Source organism: Rhinopithecus roxellana, chromosome 9 (genome assembly GCF_007565055.1).
Source record: "Rhinopithecus roxellana isolate Shanxi Qingling chromosome 9, ASM756505v1, whole genome shotgun sequence".
Lineage (NCBI taxonomy): Eukaryota > Metazoa > Chordata > Mammalia > Primates > Cercopithecidae > Rhinopithecus > Rhinopithecus roxellana.
Genome location: NC_044557.1, coordinates 26,839,942 through 26,855,378, shown reverse-complemented (window position 1 = coordinate 26,855,378; position 15,437 = coordinate 26,839,942). Strand labels below are relative to the sequence as shown.

Genomic DNA, 15,437 nt, shown 5'->3' with positions numbered 1-15,437 from the left:
ATAGATGGAGGTGGACGTTGGTGGGAAGTCTCAGGTTACCTGCAAACTCCAAAGGAGGCCACTGTTTACCCCAAAGGATGCTGACCTCTATTCCATATACTTCAGAAGCTCTTAACCTACCTGGAATAATGAGTGAAATGTTTGAAATATGTGAAAAGTACCATGCAAATATCTATTTGTTAAAATATGGCTTTTGTTTAGGTTAATTGCAATAAGAAAAGTAATACCCTCATTTCTATGACTCAGTCTTAGAATATGAGAATTTTCTCATGCAAAGGCTCCTCCCTGAGCAGTTAGATAGACATGAGTTTGATTTGTTTTATTGACAGAATAAGGGGAATGAACCCAACTTGGCCTTCTATTCTTTTAAAATTGAGAATCTATAAATTGTGGGCCCAATGGAAAGTCAATTAACTGATGCTATAGGGAAGCTTAGCGTGGCCAGGTCTCAACCGGCTGCCTTTTAGGCCACTATGGGCCATTGGACTATTTGAACCACGAAAGCATTTTTCATTGCCTTTCGTGATTGAACGGCACGTTGTCATTTTCTTTAGTCTGAAGGAGTTTCTTACTGTCACTACAAAACATAGCAACAGCTGGGATCCAGGCAGTCATGCTCTAGAATATTCTCTCTCTGCTATTGTGTATGGAGGAAAAAGGAAGCATAGTACTGTGTGGTTGTGTGGCCTCTTCAATGAGGAAGAAAGTGATAAACAGCATTGTGGGGAGGAGATGATTCGAGAACAGGTGGTATGGCAAAAGCAATGGATAGACAAGAAGCAACGGATAGACAAGGTGATCATGGGGTCCATGGAACACAATCCTGAATTAGCACAACTATGGGAATGAGATGAAAGTTGCTGGTCTAACAGACTGAAGCTGTAGTCTGCTGAGCAACACTCCCAGGTCTCCACAGAGTAGCATTTTTATTGCAGTATGTCTTTCATGGAAAATGGACAAAACTTTAAATAAATCACAATTACTTATTGCTTAGTATTTTGAATAATAAATTCTTTAGTTTATCAGTACCTCACGGCCTTCAATGTGCATTCTTCAGATAGTTTCAGTTACATATACATTCTTTCTCCTGAACAATAAATTATTCTTAAAAAAAAGAAAAGGAAAAGATACATAATTTTAAAGCAAAGAAAAACAAAAGAACATATATTTTTGACATTTATCTTAAACTTATATGGAAACAACTCTATATGTTAGATGCTTAAATATAAATAATAAAGGACATTATGTTATTTACAATGTTACACAGTAAGTTGAGAGAGTAAAAACTGATATTAACTCATTAAAACAGTAAATGATATAAGAAAACATCCAAGTAATATACAATATGTATTTACAAAAGAAGATATAATAGAACTTGTGATATGTGGCCATTTCCTTCTGCCTACATTTCTCTTCAGTGTTTCATAGGTCTTTGCAGATAGAAATCTTTGGCAGGTGGAATGCAGCCAGTACTATTAATACAAGATAAGACCAGGCCTTCCTTATTTTCACCAATGTGAGCCATGCGCCCTTTAACCCCAGGCCATAAAAAGGAATAGTTACTGAGCAAGTTACCCTGGATAAACTCCATCTCTATCAAGACAGTCACACTGAAACAAGGAAGAGATAGCAGGTTTGGGACACATTCACCCACACAGAGGACCATTTTGTAGAAACTAGAATGCTGTCCAGGCACTCTTGGGGGCAAAAGTCATACTAGGCAGGAAGGGAAAGTAAGACAGAAAGTGAATCCTAGGTAAAACAAAAGGAGTTTTGCATGTATTTGCATTTATTATGCTCCACTGCATACACCTCAGTGGGATACGATTTTCGATCCAGGAAACAAAGTTGCTGTCAAACTCCTGGGCAATCTCTACCACCTTAAAACCCAAGATAGCTTTCCATATGCTGGGAACATAGGGTCACACTCCGATCGCCACTTCACTGCCTGAATTTATTAACAGAGGTGGTCGAGAGTGACGTGACAAGCACCACAGAGATACCCTTGTGAACACAAATCAAGTGGCCATGGCAGGTGGCGCTGAGCAGTCAGTTGGTCTTTCTTATCAAGGGTGCAAAGGACGTCCCAACTATAATAATAGGCCACCTCTGTGAGTGATCAGAGTCAAGTTGGAAATACAATTTCCTCTTGTCTTCAATTTTCATATATATTTGCAATTTGAAAATGCATAGCAATTCTCATTGTAAGAAACATGTTGCCCATGGTTCTCAATAGAAACTTCTATTTATTTTTAAAATTCTACCACAATGGGACATCTGAGTTCCCCAAGGCCCAAAGAATTTTAAACAGAATTTTTAGAGTTTTAAATTCATGGTAGGAATTTCTTTATTGAAATAGCTAAGGATGAGTCAAGGCCTTCAAAGGCAATGTTAAAATAATTTAGAGAACTTCATTGGACTGACTGTCTTCTTCCCCATGCCGTGAGCTTACTCATTTCTGCAAAATTGGAAAATCAGTGCAACTTGCAAAGGCTCCTCAGTGTAGGTTAAAAAGCAAATGAGGATACCACTGAGCACAGACAAAGTGGCATGTGAACAGTGACGGAAAATTTGAGATACTAAATAGTAATAGTAACTTCAAGAATCCACAGACAGGCATCTGTGTGGATTGTAGGAGCATGTGGGAGAGTAACATGACTCATGCCCAGCCTGCATTTTTCTGCTGAGACCTACTTCCATGTCATTTCTTCTTTTTAATTGTTAACATCAAGATTTGGTGAAGAAATATATTTAGTTCACCCGCAAAAAAGAAGCAATTACTCTCGCTGACTCCATGAACCCCCCGATAACCTGTTTCTCATTTTTTCCATGGCTCCTAAGAGGCCACGTGAAACCTAAGTAAAGCTCCAGCCCTGATTTAACAGGTATCAGACAGGCCATGAAATGGGTTCTGTGTTTCAAATAATTTTTTTCTTCCATTTTCCTTTATTAGCAGTTATTTCAAGTGTTAATATTTATAGGCCTTCCTTTGGATTTACCATCACAAGAGAACATGCAATGCTTAGGCCAGTCTTAGTCCTACTTTATGACAGTAAAGCAAAAATTAAAGGAGGTGGGGGAAATGGGTGTGAGAGCCTGTAAATGGAGAGGTCAGGACACAGGTGGGGGTCACTTCCACAAGTAAAGGTGCAATCTTTCCAACAGGATCGACATTTCCTGATGAATCATTACTTGTGATCCCAAATCACATACACATCGGCCATTCCCGATAAAAATGTTCAGGCACAGTTATGACCTAATCAAGGCAACATGGAAAAATAAAAGAAAAAGAGGGGGAGAAAGGAGTGGTCATCCACATTTTAAAATTTCAGCCGAGTCACCAAGCTTCTTTCCACCTATACAGTCACTCCTTCTGAACACTTTACAATGGAAATACTTCCCTATGATGACAAGTCACCGCTATTACAGCAGGCACGTTTGACTCTGGAAGTATTTCAGACAAAATGCTGCATGTGCTGTCTGGGCTGGGCTTTTTGTGCCGTAATATGCCTCTTTTTGAGCCAAGAAGACACAACCAATCACTAGCTTCAAAATCAGTGAAAACTACAAGTCAGAAATGACTGCACCTTTATCAGCCATAGTTTGATCGTCAACTAGATAAGCTGCTGGATCATTCCCCCAGAGAGAAAGTGACATTGAATCCTCTCATAAGGTGTTAGATTAACCCTGATAGCAAGCCAGAACCCATTTTCTAAGCTATCCCTAAAACTGTTGCTTTTTATCAAGAGAAAAAAAAATCAAATAAAGTAAATGAGAGCTCCTTTTAGTAAGAGCAAGCTGTCTTCTGATTAATAATATAGTTTTTTTAATCACAGTATTACTTTCTTCCTAATATTTAACATTACTTAATGCGGTTTCTTGCTGTATTTAATAGTAGCATGCTGTTGGATCTACTATTATCTCAGAGCCCAGTGAGGCAAACCTTTGGCTGGCAGAGTAGACACAACTCATTTCATATTCTGAAAGCAAAGAAAACTTCATACACAAGAGAGGCGTATCTGGATGGATGTGCCATTACAAGACATACTGATCGGGTGCTACTACAAGCAAACAGAGGGACAGTTGCAAGTCTTACAAATCATACATCCAGTCAACATCATAATGCAATGCACAAGAAGCCAGCAAAAACTGAATCTATGAGAGGTTTTGCTGAAATATTGTGGAAAAGCAATCACTGTAACTGTACAAAACTTGCTCTCGACATAACATAACATAAAGGCACCATTGATATCTTTCTCGTTTTGAAATACTGTAAAAAATTGCTACATATGGCACATAACACATTTTTACATACATATATTTAATTTATAAAAGTTTTTTTCCTGTTTTCTATTTGCAGAACTGCTAAAATAAAATAAATTGTTTAATTTAAGGTGGAATACTTTATTATATAAAATAAAGTTTTACAGGTGAATCTATGTGTTTATTTAGGTTTTATACAGCAATAGGGTCTTGGTTAGCAATTACACTAGACAGCCTGGCCTGGATTTCTTCCTGTGTCGAGAAGCGGCCTGCTGGGTTAGTCCTGCTGTCAGCCAGGCGGAAGGCAGGTGTTGCCTCAAGACTGGCTGCCAGGGGGTTCTGTATGCCCAGGAAAGGTGTATCTTCACCTACTCTTTCATCTTCTGTTTCGCTCTCTGAGTTACTGCTCTGGGAGCTTGTGTTGCTGTCCACTTCCAATCTGTTAGCAATGTGGCCATTGGGCTTGGTTCTTTTGGCCCGCCGGCTATTGGCGAGTTTCTTAACAGGCTCTTGGGCTGGCTCGTACTCCTGGGTGGTTTCATACTCCTCATCCTCCACTATCCTCAAGGGGCTAGGGGGGAGGCTGTTACTGTCATGCGCGGGGTTGTGATGGAAGGAGCTGAACTGCTGAGGGTGATGATCAAACTTCTTCTCCCGCAGCCTTGGTGGTGTCACGAGAAGTAGAGGTCTCTCTTCTTCCACGAAGGGGCTGACCGCCATGGAAGGCATGGACACCGTCATGCTGGACACGGGTGGAGACATTTCCGAAGGGGGTGATTTGGGGGAGCTTGGCGTGTGGAAATCTACAGGTGACATACGAGCCGGGGTGGTCATGGCTGACACATACCTGTGTGAGCACAGAATACCCTGCATAAGTGTGGTGCAATAAGAGGCACATAGCAGGGAAGGTAAGGGGACAGAGTTCACAATAGTATATCATCAGAGAACAGAGAATTTCTATTCATTGTAGACTGCTCAATTATTTACGCTAGGACATTCCACACCCTTGGAATCGAAAATTAGGTAGCCAAGAGTTTCCTCACAGGAGTGCATGCAAAGATCAGCTAAATTGCCTAGCTCATCAAAGCTTTTGGGATTTTCAGTCTCATCACAATTATAAATAAAGGCATATGAGCCAAGATAAGAAGGCATTAGGTCCTGGAAACCTCTCAGCTTATATAAGGACCAAAGCTCAGGGATTCGGAAGGGAAAGAAGTATTACTTAAATACTATACCTTCCTAAAGGCCAAGGGGTCTTAGAGAATGAAGCCCAAATGGGGAATGGAAGAAGATCTAAGATGAGTTGCTGATAGCTGGATCTGCATGCATTTGGATCTGTGTGCCTTGTTTCTCCTTAGCTCAGCTATAAGGTTATGTCTTATGAAAAAAAAAGAGCATAGTAACTTAGATTTATTCCTGACAACAGTGTCATACATTTGTGTGCTTTTCATATTTTCCATGAAATGCAACTAGTTAACATTCAATTTGGAACTGTCCCAGTGTCCAACAAACACAGTCAAAGGTAAGCCTGAGAGAGACTAATGTTGGCTTCACAGTTACCACAATGAGGTTATGTCCAATCTTTGGTCTATCTCTCTTCCAAAACCCACAACTATATCAGTCTTTGGTTAATCTCTTTCATGATGCCTCAAAGGTTGGCTGTACCATGTTACCTTCTATTATGTTATGTCTGATAATGCTCAGTGACTCTTGCCATCAGGCCACCAAGCACACTGTTTTCACCATATCATGCTTTCTTCCCACAAAATAAGAAGTCCTGACTTTTGGCACTGAGGAAGACGTGGCTTATTCAGAGTCACATTTCTCAGCTTTTGATAAAAAATGCTACAACACATAACACTAAATGACTCTTTTCTTCACACTGGCATTCACAGAGTCTAATTTGACATGACCTGAGATGACATGGAGTGCCATCATCTGAACTCTTGCTAACAGGAACAGAAAACCCATGAACCTCGCTGCTTCTCCATGATTCGCAGTGATACAGATATGAGAGCTAACTGCCTCTAAACTGGGAACATGCCTGAGAAATTGAAATATGTGGGCCTTGAGTCTTCAGACTTTTGGCTTTGGGGGTACTTAAATTAAGCTCTCTGAGAAATGCTAATTCAAATTCAACCAACATATTAAAGTGATTCATCTTTTCTCTCCACAATCTCTAGGTTCAGGAATATTTTGTAGTCCTAGGTATTATCTGGAAGCCAAGCACAGCAGGGAGATGTCAACATTTAAAGATAAATATTACTTGTAGTGATGAAGAATGATTTCATCTCTAACTTCCTTTTCATGTTTCAAAAACAGACTGAAATAGAAGGGATAGACTTCCTTAATACATAAAAAAAAATTAAATGAATTTAAGACTAAAGTTTTAAAACAGTTTAAACCCTGCCTACTTTTTCATAGATTAGTTGCAGGGAAACCTCTAATTTCATAAATTCCATAACGTTCTAAAATATCATTTTTGGGGAAAGGCCCTTGAAGAAGTAACCAATAGGCCTGCAAGCCCAGAATTTTTGTTTGTTTGTTTTTGTTGTTGTTTATTTTTTTGAGACGGAGTCTTGCTCTGTTGCCTAGGCTGGAGTACAGTGGTGCCATCTCAGCTCACTGCAGCCTCCGCCTCCTGGGTTCAAGCAATTCTCCTGCCTCAGCCTCCCAAGTAGCTGGGAATACAGCTGGGTGAGCACTGCCACGCCCAGCTAATTTTTGTATTTTTAGTAGAGACGGGGTTTCACCATGTTGGCCAGGATGATCTTGATCTCCTGACCTCGTGATCCACCCACCTTAGCCTCCCAAAGTGCTGGGATTACAGGCGTGAACTATCACGCCCAGCCTGTCATTTTTTATTGTCAGTACTCCCCAGTCCATATGTGGAAAGAGTCTGTCAAAGTCATCTCTACCCATGGAACTACCACATAAGTATGGATTTGACATTATGTAAACCTTTTAGTAAATGGTCAAAGATTAGACTAAGATGACAATAAAATAAAAATAAATAAAATAAAATTCAGCAGACTTGCAAACAAACAGGTAATAGCTTACCTCTGATTTCATAAATCCCATAAAGTTCTAAAATATCATTTTGAAGGAAAGACCCTTGCAAAAGTAAGCAAGAGGACTGCAAGCCCAGAATGTGTTACTTTTTATCGGAAGTACTTCCTAGTCCAAGAGTGGAAAGACTGTATCAAAGTCATTTCCACACATGTAACTACCACATAAGCATGGATTTGACATTATGTAAACCTTTTAGTAAATGGTCAAAGATTAGCCTGAGATGACAATAAAATAAAGTAAAACCCAGAGGACTTGCAAACAAATAGGAACAGGTAACAGCTTACTGATGGGCTAGAAATACTGGTCATCTTCCAGCTCAGGTGAAAATGGAGAAAGAGAATCTATGAATTCAATATTACTATTTAATATCTTTTTGTTTACTTTCTTCCATTCTTCATCTTCCCTTTGCTATAACTCCCCCAACCCAACCCAATCTCCCCAAAGGAAAGCCAAAACATTCTGGAATAAAGGGCCATCTTGAAGGCAGTATCTGCTTTGAAAACCACCTGTGAAGACTGCCAGACGCAGCATCCAAGAGATTTATTTATTCATCCCTTCTTGGAATTTCATAAAAGAGATACTATAGGGTGCAAGGCAAGCAGTTGCCCCCCATGACATTCAGCAATGACATAGCCCTTGATTTGACTTAACTGAGGCTGGAAGGTAAGACAGGGTTAGCAGATAAGAACACGAGGCCAGCTCGACCACCGAATCAGAGTTTGGATAACTGGCAAATTGGAATTATAGAAGGGTCCTTATCAAGCATTGATGCCATCTCTCTAATGTTAACAACTGAGGACACTGAGACCCCAAGTGGGTCTAAGCCCATGGCCAGAGCTGGAAACTCCATGTGCTGCACCTTCTGCATCAAAGTATCCCAGCTCTTTAAGAGTCTGTTGCCTGTCAGTCACTGGGACGAGGAGAGAAGCTCAGAAGAAATAAGTTCCGTCAAACAAAGAGATGACTTCATCAACTAGGAGCACTCCTAGAACAGGTAACTGCTGCCCCTTATTCTGATTAGAGTAGATTTCCTGAGGTGAGACCGCAGGTGCTCACGGGGATTCTCTGACTGTCTCCTCTGCAGTAGCTTTGCCCTTCGGTTTTACCTTTCACTATGAGGAGAGTCTCGGTAGGAATCAGGGGTTTCTCTGGCATGCCTGAGGAAGCTGTTACATTCACGAGGGCCTCCTGTGCCATTAAGACGTCCTCTTGGGCCCCCAGTTGGGCTGCTGTGCCTACTGTTTTCTACGGATGACATCATGATTACAGAGTGGCTTTCGGAAAGGATGCTTTCAGTATGTCCATTGCTCCAGCTGCGGAGGAAATGAGAGAGGCAATGAGATATTTCATTCAAAAATTATATGCAAAAAATGGAAATGAAAGGAATCGATTCCGACAAATGTTTCAAACTACTGATGCATCCAGAGTTCACTGCAACATCACTTGTCTCCGAATAGAATAGCCACAAAGATCATTTGCTATGGAGAGGATCTTGATTCAGATTGGCTTTGTAAGTATACAGTACATTCACTTGATCACTCATTCAATAAATATTTATCGAATGCCACTCCTTACTGTATAATTATAGTGTCTCTGTTCTTGAGTGGCTTAGATTAAAGAAACATTTCCTTGTATGAGCCACATTTGGAGATCTAGCATTGGTCTTGGTAGAGTAAGTGCACTCAGGTGGGGATCGCCAGGGCATTTGAGAATTTAGGGTTCCGCTATTTAACCAATTCTCATGTGCATTTCCCAGGGCAATCAATTATTGAAAGAAGTTGACTTCTAAGTATTATGCAGAGCCAAAAACAGGCTTGTCCTAGTGTAGCAATTCGGTGAGTAGCAGGGCATGAGTAAAGACAATCTTAGGAATGGGAAACAATGGCCCTGTGGAGTTACCTGATTGAAGTTTAAATTTATGCAGGAATTAAGGGCAAAGCCAGTTGATTTTCAAAATCTGTTGCTGCCCAAAGATCATTTATTTCACTGCATCCTTTCTTAGGCAGTGGTATCAAAAGGCAATGTGCAACAATTCATTCTGAGAGAAAAGCCATGGAATTTTTAAATTCTCATACCTGTGGCTAGGAGTCTGGGTGACAGTAGTGGAATGATGGGCTGTGGAAGTATAGTGACTGGTGGAAAAGGATGTCTCTGCTTCTCTCTCAACAATATGCTCACTGGAGATGACGTTTTTAGATACATATTGCTGGATAAACAAAGAGACACAACGTTACGATTCATGTAGATTCATGTCAGTCAAGGCACTAATATTGTCATGTAAATAAAAACACTAACACTGTCACAAACACACAAATCTATTTTTGTACAGATGCTTTGTAATAAATTCCATTTCCTCAACAGCCAGATGGAAAATCCTGTCCTGCCTACTGTGGCTTTTAGATTAGATGAATAGAGTTAAACAAACAAATAAACAAACAAACAAAAAAACCTCTCTGGATGTGCATCCAATGTATGGCCCATCATCCCAACTACATTTTATCAGCAAAAGTCCTATTTCCTCTATTTTATTTTAAATTAATAACATGACTAGAATTCCATACAAATATCCATCCAATATTCATTTGTTTCATGGTTATTGCAAGTCGAAGAAGGCTAAATGCTATCTGAGTGAAATAGAAGCAGACAGGTGGTTTGTGTAATTTCAAATTTCAAAGCACTAGAAAAAAATATTTAAAACCTCTATATTTTGGGCCTACCTTTCTCCTTCCATTTCCTAGTGCCCATGTTGTCCTACTAATGTCATTGAAATGTTTAACTTGTTCTCAGTGGTAGGACTAACAGGGCTACTGATAAATTGGAGGGACTTAACAATTGTTGTCAATGCACACATCTTGACAAAGCACATAATATATGGAGGACATTTCTATTTAATGCAGGTGGATTCTACTTTCTTTTCTTTCTTTCTTTCTTCTTCTTCTTCTTCTTCTTCTTTTTTTTTTTTTTTTTTTTTTTTGTGAGATGGAGTCTTGCTCCATTGCCCAGGCTGGAGTGCAGTGGCGCAATCTCAGCTCACTGCAACCTCCACCTCCCGGGTTCTAGAGATTCTCCTGCCTCAGCCTCCCGAGTAGCTGGGATTACAGGCATGTGCCACCATGCCCAGCTAAGTTTTGTATTTTTAGCAGAGATGGGGTTTCACCATGTTGGCCAGGCTGGTCTCAAACTCCTGACCTCAGGTGATCTGCCTACCTCCGCCTCCCAAAGTGCTGGGATAACAGGCATGAACCACCGCGCCTAGTCAGAGTCTATTTTCATCAGCAAACCACAGTAGTTTTTACTGTTTCTATTAGGGAGGGAGGCCCATTTTGAAGTTGTGTTTTAATTGCTGTTGGTATTTATACCGAATTGAGTTAAGTAATAGGAAAACCAATAGAAAGGCATACTTTTTGATGAAATAAGGCACTTTATAATCTGATGGTCTGTGAGCTCTAAATATATTCATGGAGATCCAAAAATACACAGCTTGAATTATGCTTGAAACTCTAGCTGGTTCTCTTAGTGGAAAGGCTATTCCATGTGGATCTTCCTGGGAAATACAGCTAGCTTGATTTAAGGAAAGGATACACAGTGACCTACTTCTAGTCCCTGCACCATTTCACTATTGCTTCTTGGGAGGCAACATAAGCTCAGTGCATCTAATGAAAATAATACTTAACAATTATTGAACATTCACTAAATGCCACAAGGCTAAGTGTTTTATGCAAATTACCTTATTTAAGGCTCACAAGGAGTCTCTGAAGTAGGTATTATTTTTAGGTCTGTTTTTATATTGAAGAAATAAGGTTGAGAAAGGTTAAAGGCCAAAGATATACAATGTGAGCAGTAAATGTAATCGAGGCAGTCATTCTACCGTTTATATAACATGCATAGTGACAGATTATAGTTTCTTTTGTAGTGAATATCATTATCATGTGTGTAGAACATCGTGATGAACACTGTTAGGGTGTGAAAAAGCAACAGTATGTTAACCTATAAGCACCTTGCTCCAACAAAGTCTCAAAGGTGTTTGCTACAAGACTTGCTGATAGTTTAGTAACCACCAACTCTGTAGTTGGGTCTATGATACATCTGTTCCATTCAAAATATGCCTTTTTCTATAGGATAGAAAAGGTACTACAATAAAATCTTCAAGCTTTGTGTATTAAAAAAAACCATACATCATAGCAATAATTTGAAAACAAGAAGGATGATGCTGGACTAGAAAGAGCAATACTCCAAAAGCCAAGAGATAGTGCAGCTCTGGCCCTTATCTGTAAATAAAAGAGAGATTTGAAAGATAATACCTTCAAACTCTCCAGAACCTAATATTCTATGATCTAGTTGTAGTTAAAAAATTGAATGCTGAGTGTTTGGTACAGTATGAACAAAAAATTTTAATGATGATGGATACATTTCATCTGGAGGGCTTAACATCATTTAGAAAGGGCCAGGGAAGAAACTGGCATGACACTCTTCTCCTTTTGCTACTGAGAAGCGTGTTTGATAAGTCACTTGACCTTTCCACGCCCCAAAGGAAATCAGAATCCTTTGGAAATCATCATCAGTAAATCATCAGGTACTGTGAATTGCCCTAAGAAGATAACTCTAAAGCTCTTTGCTCGGTTATCTGTACTAATCAGTTACAGACTGGAGTAGCCTCATATATTCCAAGTTATATATGAAAAAATTCCTTTTGATTATTGTACTATTAATTTTGCTTTCTACCCACTCTCTCCACGCAAGCCCCAGCTATGGCCTCCTTGCAGAACAAACCCAACACTATTATTCCAACTCCTTAATGAACACTTTATAAGAGGAAATGTGCTGATTTTACAGTAACCAAATCCACTTTAAAAAATGTTCCCATTATTTTCTCCTGGCAAAAACCTGGATTCCTGGAAGCCATGGTGATTAATGGCAGCAGCTAAAAGCTTAAGAGCTTTCGAAAATAAACTTCAAGGCGTCTGAACAGAGGAGAGAGGCTCAGTTTTTTCCACTGGCCAGAGTCAACGTACATTCACCAGCTGGACATTCTCGGGGGGTGGGTTAGGATGGTGAGGCCCATTGGCAATGTTCATCATATTGTTTCGTTCAGACCGAAGGCTCTGCCGAAGACGGTCATGAAGCTTTTTCCGCTGTTTCCTAGACATAAGAAAGGGAGCATTTATTTTTTTTCGATTATTTACATTTCATAGTAGAGCCAAATCTTTATTCTACCGACAGCTATGAGTAGCTCAAGGCAGCAGATTGTTGATGAGGAAGAGGGAAGGGAGTGTGTCCACTCTATCCCAGAATAAGTGAAACCACACATCCTTACCAAATAGATTTTAAAATCCACATGGGATTCTTTTGGTAATTTAGCTGTTTTACCGAGAGACAAGAAAAAAAGAGGATCACATAAATAAGTTGATAATTGACTAAAATCCCAACTTTCCTAATCAATCCATCTTTGCCGAAGTCTTACAAATGGACACTTATTTGTCTTAGATAATAATTTGTGCTGGGCTAGGCGCAGTGGTTCATGCCTATAAGCCTAGCACTTTGAGAGGCAGAGGCAGGAGAATCACTTGAATCCAAGAGTTTGAGACTAGCCTGGGCAACACGGAGAAGCCCTGTCTCTACATAAAATACAAAAATTAGCTAGGCTGGTGGCGTGCACCTGTGGTCCCAGCTACCCGAGAGGCTGAGGCATGAGCATCACTTGAACCAGGAAAAAAAAAAGTACATTTATAAGAGTGACTTCATTTATAGCTTTTCCTGGGGACTCTGAAGAAAATGAACTGAGGTTTGAATATACACAGTTAGCATGTTTGTGAGTGTATGCTATGTATACGAGTGAGAATGTGGACATATTTTGCTAATGGATTTTGGCACACTTGTAACATGTTCCTACTCTGGTAACGCTTTTTGTGTAATTAGGCAGCAAATATTGAGATGGAATCTAATGAGACGCACCAGGTCGATTCCAGGAAGGCTTATCTCTATCACTTAATTCTGGCAACACACTAAATCATGGGATATTGAGAAAATACAATCCATGCTTTGGATTTTGTGGTATAAAAGCATATTAATTTTCTTCCTCAATGTAACATTCAGATTATGAAAATATTCCCGTGAATGGTTTGGCAAGAGAGTATCAGGCAGCAACATTTTTTAAAAAACCTTGTTAATTTAACATTATATTAGTCTTGAAATGTAAGTTATATGTAGGAGAGAAAAGTGAAGAGAATTCATATCACATAGCAATTGAATTTGTTAACATGGACCAAACTTCAAGGCCAAACATAGGGAACCCAAATCTATTTTCATGTTTTCTCTTTTACGTTTTCAAAGAAAGTTTTGCTTGATTTTCCTCCCCTGAGATTCCTTTTTTACATCTCACACTGTGAGAGCATTCATACTGGCAACCTAATTAGATAGAATTTAAAAATAATCACTATAACTCTGAAAACTGCATTTCAGATACCACAAAAGGGTTCCTTTATCTTGTAAATTTTAGTGTAAATTGGACTTGTTCTCAGTAGTCCTTTGAACTGAAGGTACTACTGCACCCTGAATGCAGTCAGTCTCTAACCCATAGAAGTTTTTCTAAGTGCATATTTGTTTCTTTTGGGGATAACTTGACTGTACTAAAGCCCTCAAATGGACTTTTGGTACCCTCCCTCTCCTTTTAGAATGAGGTGCCTTCACTCCGTCCCACCTATACATATAACTTCCATACAAGCCTGTCCCTCCAGCCCTTTATCCACTCAGGGGCTGTGGTCATTGGACAGAAATATTTACAGCACTTTCACATGAATAGAATATTCTGTGTTTAGGAGACATCCTCTAAATGGATTATTCAGAGGAAATAATCCCCCCCGCCCCTTCTTTTTTTTTTTTATCCCCAAGACTAGGCTGTGGAGCTCAGATTCTGCAAAGCCCTGACCATCTAAGCTGTCTCTGCATGAGGGAGAGAGAAAGGCATGGAGGAGGAAGGTTTACTTGGTTTTGCAGTAGGCCACCACACACATGATGCCAACCACAAGGAGGGCGATGCAGATGCCAGTTATGGTCAGCACTCTCTTCTGGTACAGCTCCTCTGCCTCTGGAAAGGGATGAGAGCAGATGTCATCACAGGTCACTTCCACTTGCCAGGACTGACTACAACCAAACAGTGGGCATGCTGCATGACATTGTCCATGTTCACAAGAAAATAAATACATGACAATTCCTTATGTTTACACACATAGCTAATGTACAACATGCTCTGCACTATGCTTTGAACATAAATAACAAAGCCAGCTGGGGCCATTTACAATACAAATATTATACTCAAAACTTACTTCTAATTATAAGCTATAAATATATATATATATAGTTGATAGTAAATTGGAAATCATAACATTAATTATAAAATAACTATTTGGTTAAAACTCTGTAGTTTTTTTTTGTGAAGTCTCTTGCAAAATAAAATATAAAAAGCTCTTGCAAAGACAACAGGAATCAATATCAATTAAAGGAGCTGGGATTGGCATTACTGGGGCCCCCCCTTCCTCCTTCCTCCCTTCTTTATCCCCTCAGCTCCTGGCCTTTTTGTATTTCCCAGCTATTTTATATCATCACTTTATATCCAGTGGTCTTTACAAAGAGTCATTTCTAACTTAAATATATTAAATTCAAAGACATTTGCAAACATGAACTTGGCTTGTAGTTACCTAGTAAATTGAGTCAGGCTCTCTGTGATTTAACAGTAAAATGTGAACACAAGCAGCAATACAATATGAGGTATCAGGGCACTGTATCAAAGAAAATCCCACGTGATGGGTAGGACAGTTATGGGCCCAAGTGGAGACTTGTCCTTTGGAAGACAATTCTAATTACTCCACCAATTGGACTTAGGAACAAGTTTATGTGTCCAAAGAGGTCACCAGTACAAATGATGTGTGATTTGGAATAGAGTTCACATTCATACATTGGCCAACTTGGCAAATGAGCTAATGTAGGTTATGCTAAGGAAGTGTGATGCTTAGAACTTTGAACTAAAGTTACTACTGCACCCAAAATGCAATCAGTCTCTAACTCATAGAAGTTTTTCTATTTTCGAATTAGTTTCTTTGGGGGAT

The 15,437-nt window shown here is 39.5% G+C and overlaps 1 protein-coding gene across 11 annotated transcripts in view; it reads right to left on the bottom strand.

The window, feature by feature from the left end:
• Positions 1-909: 909 nt before the first annotated feature.
• The window catches only part of NRG1 (neuregulin 1), a 1,136,884-nt gene continuing 1,122,356 nt past the window's right edge, over positions 910-15,437 (bottom strand). For 9 of the 11 annotated variants that reach the window (XM_030937743.1, XM_010370854.2, XM_010370855.2 and 6 more), the window contains 5 exons: positions 14,317-14,419; positions 12,348-12,474; positions 9,411-9,541; positions 8,442-8,648; positions 910-5,110 (listed from right to left, as the gene is read on the bottom strand). In XM_030937743.1, coding sequence (XP_030793603.1) covers positions 4,456-5,110; positions 8,442-8,648; positions 9,411-9,541; positions 12,348-12,474; positions 14,317-14,419 — 1,223 coding nt within the window. In that variant the 3' untranslated portion in view covers positions 910-4,455. Of the gene's footprint in view, positions 5,111-5,498; positions 5,641-8,441; positions 8,649-9,410; positions 9,542-12,347; positions 12,475-14,316; positions 14,420-15,437 lie in introns of all 11 variants that reach the window. The other 2 variants (XM_010370860.2, XM_010370861.2) reach the window with 1 other exon arrangement.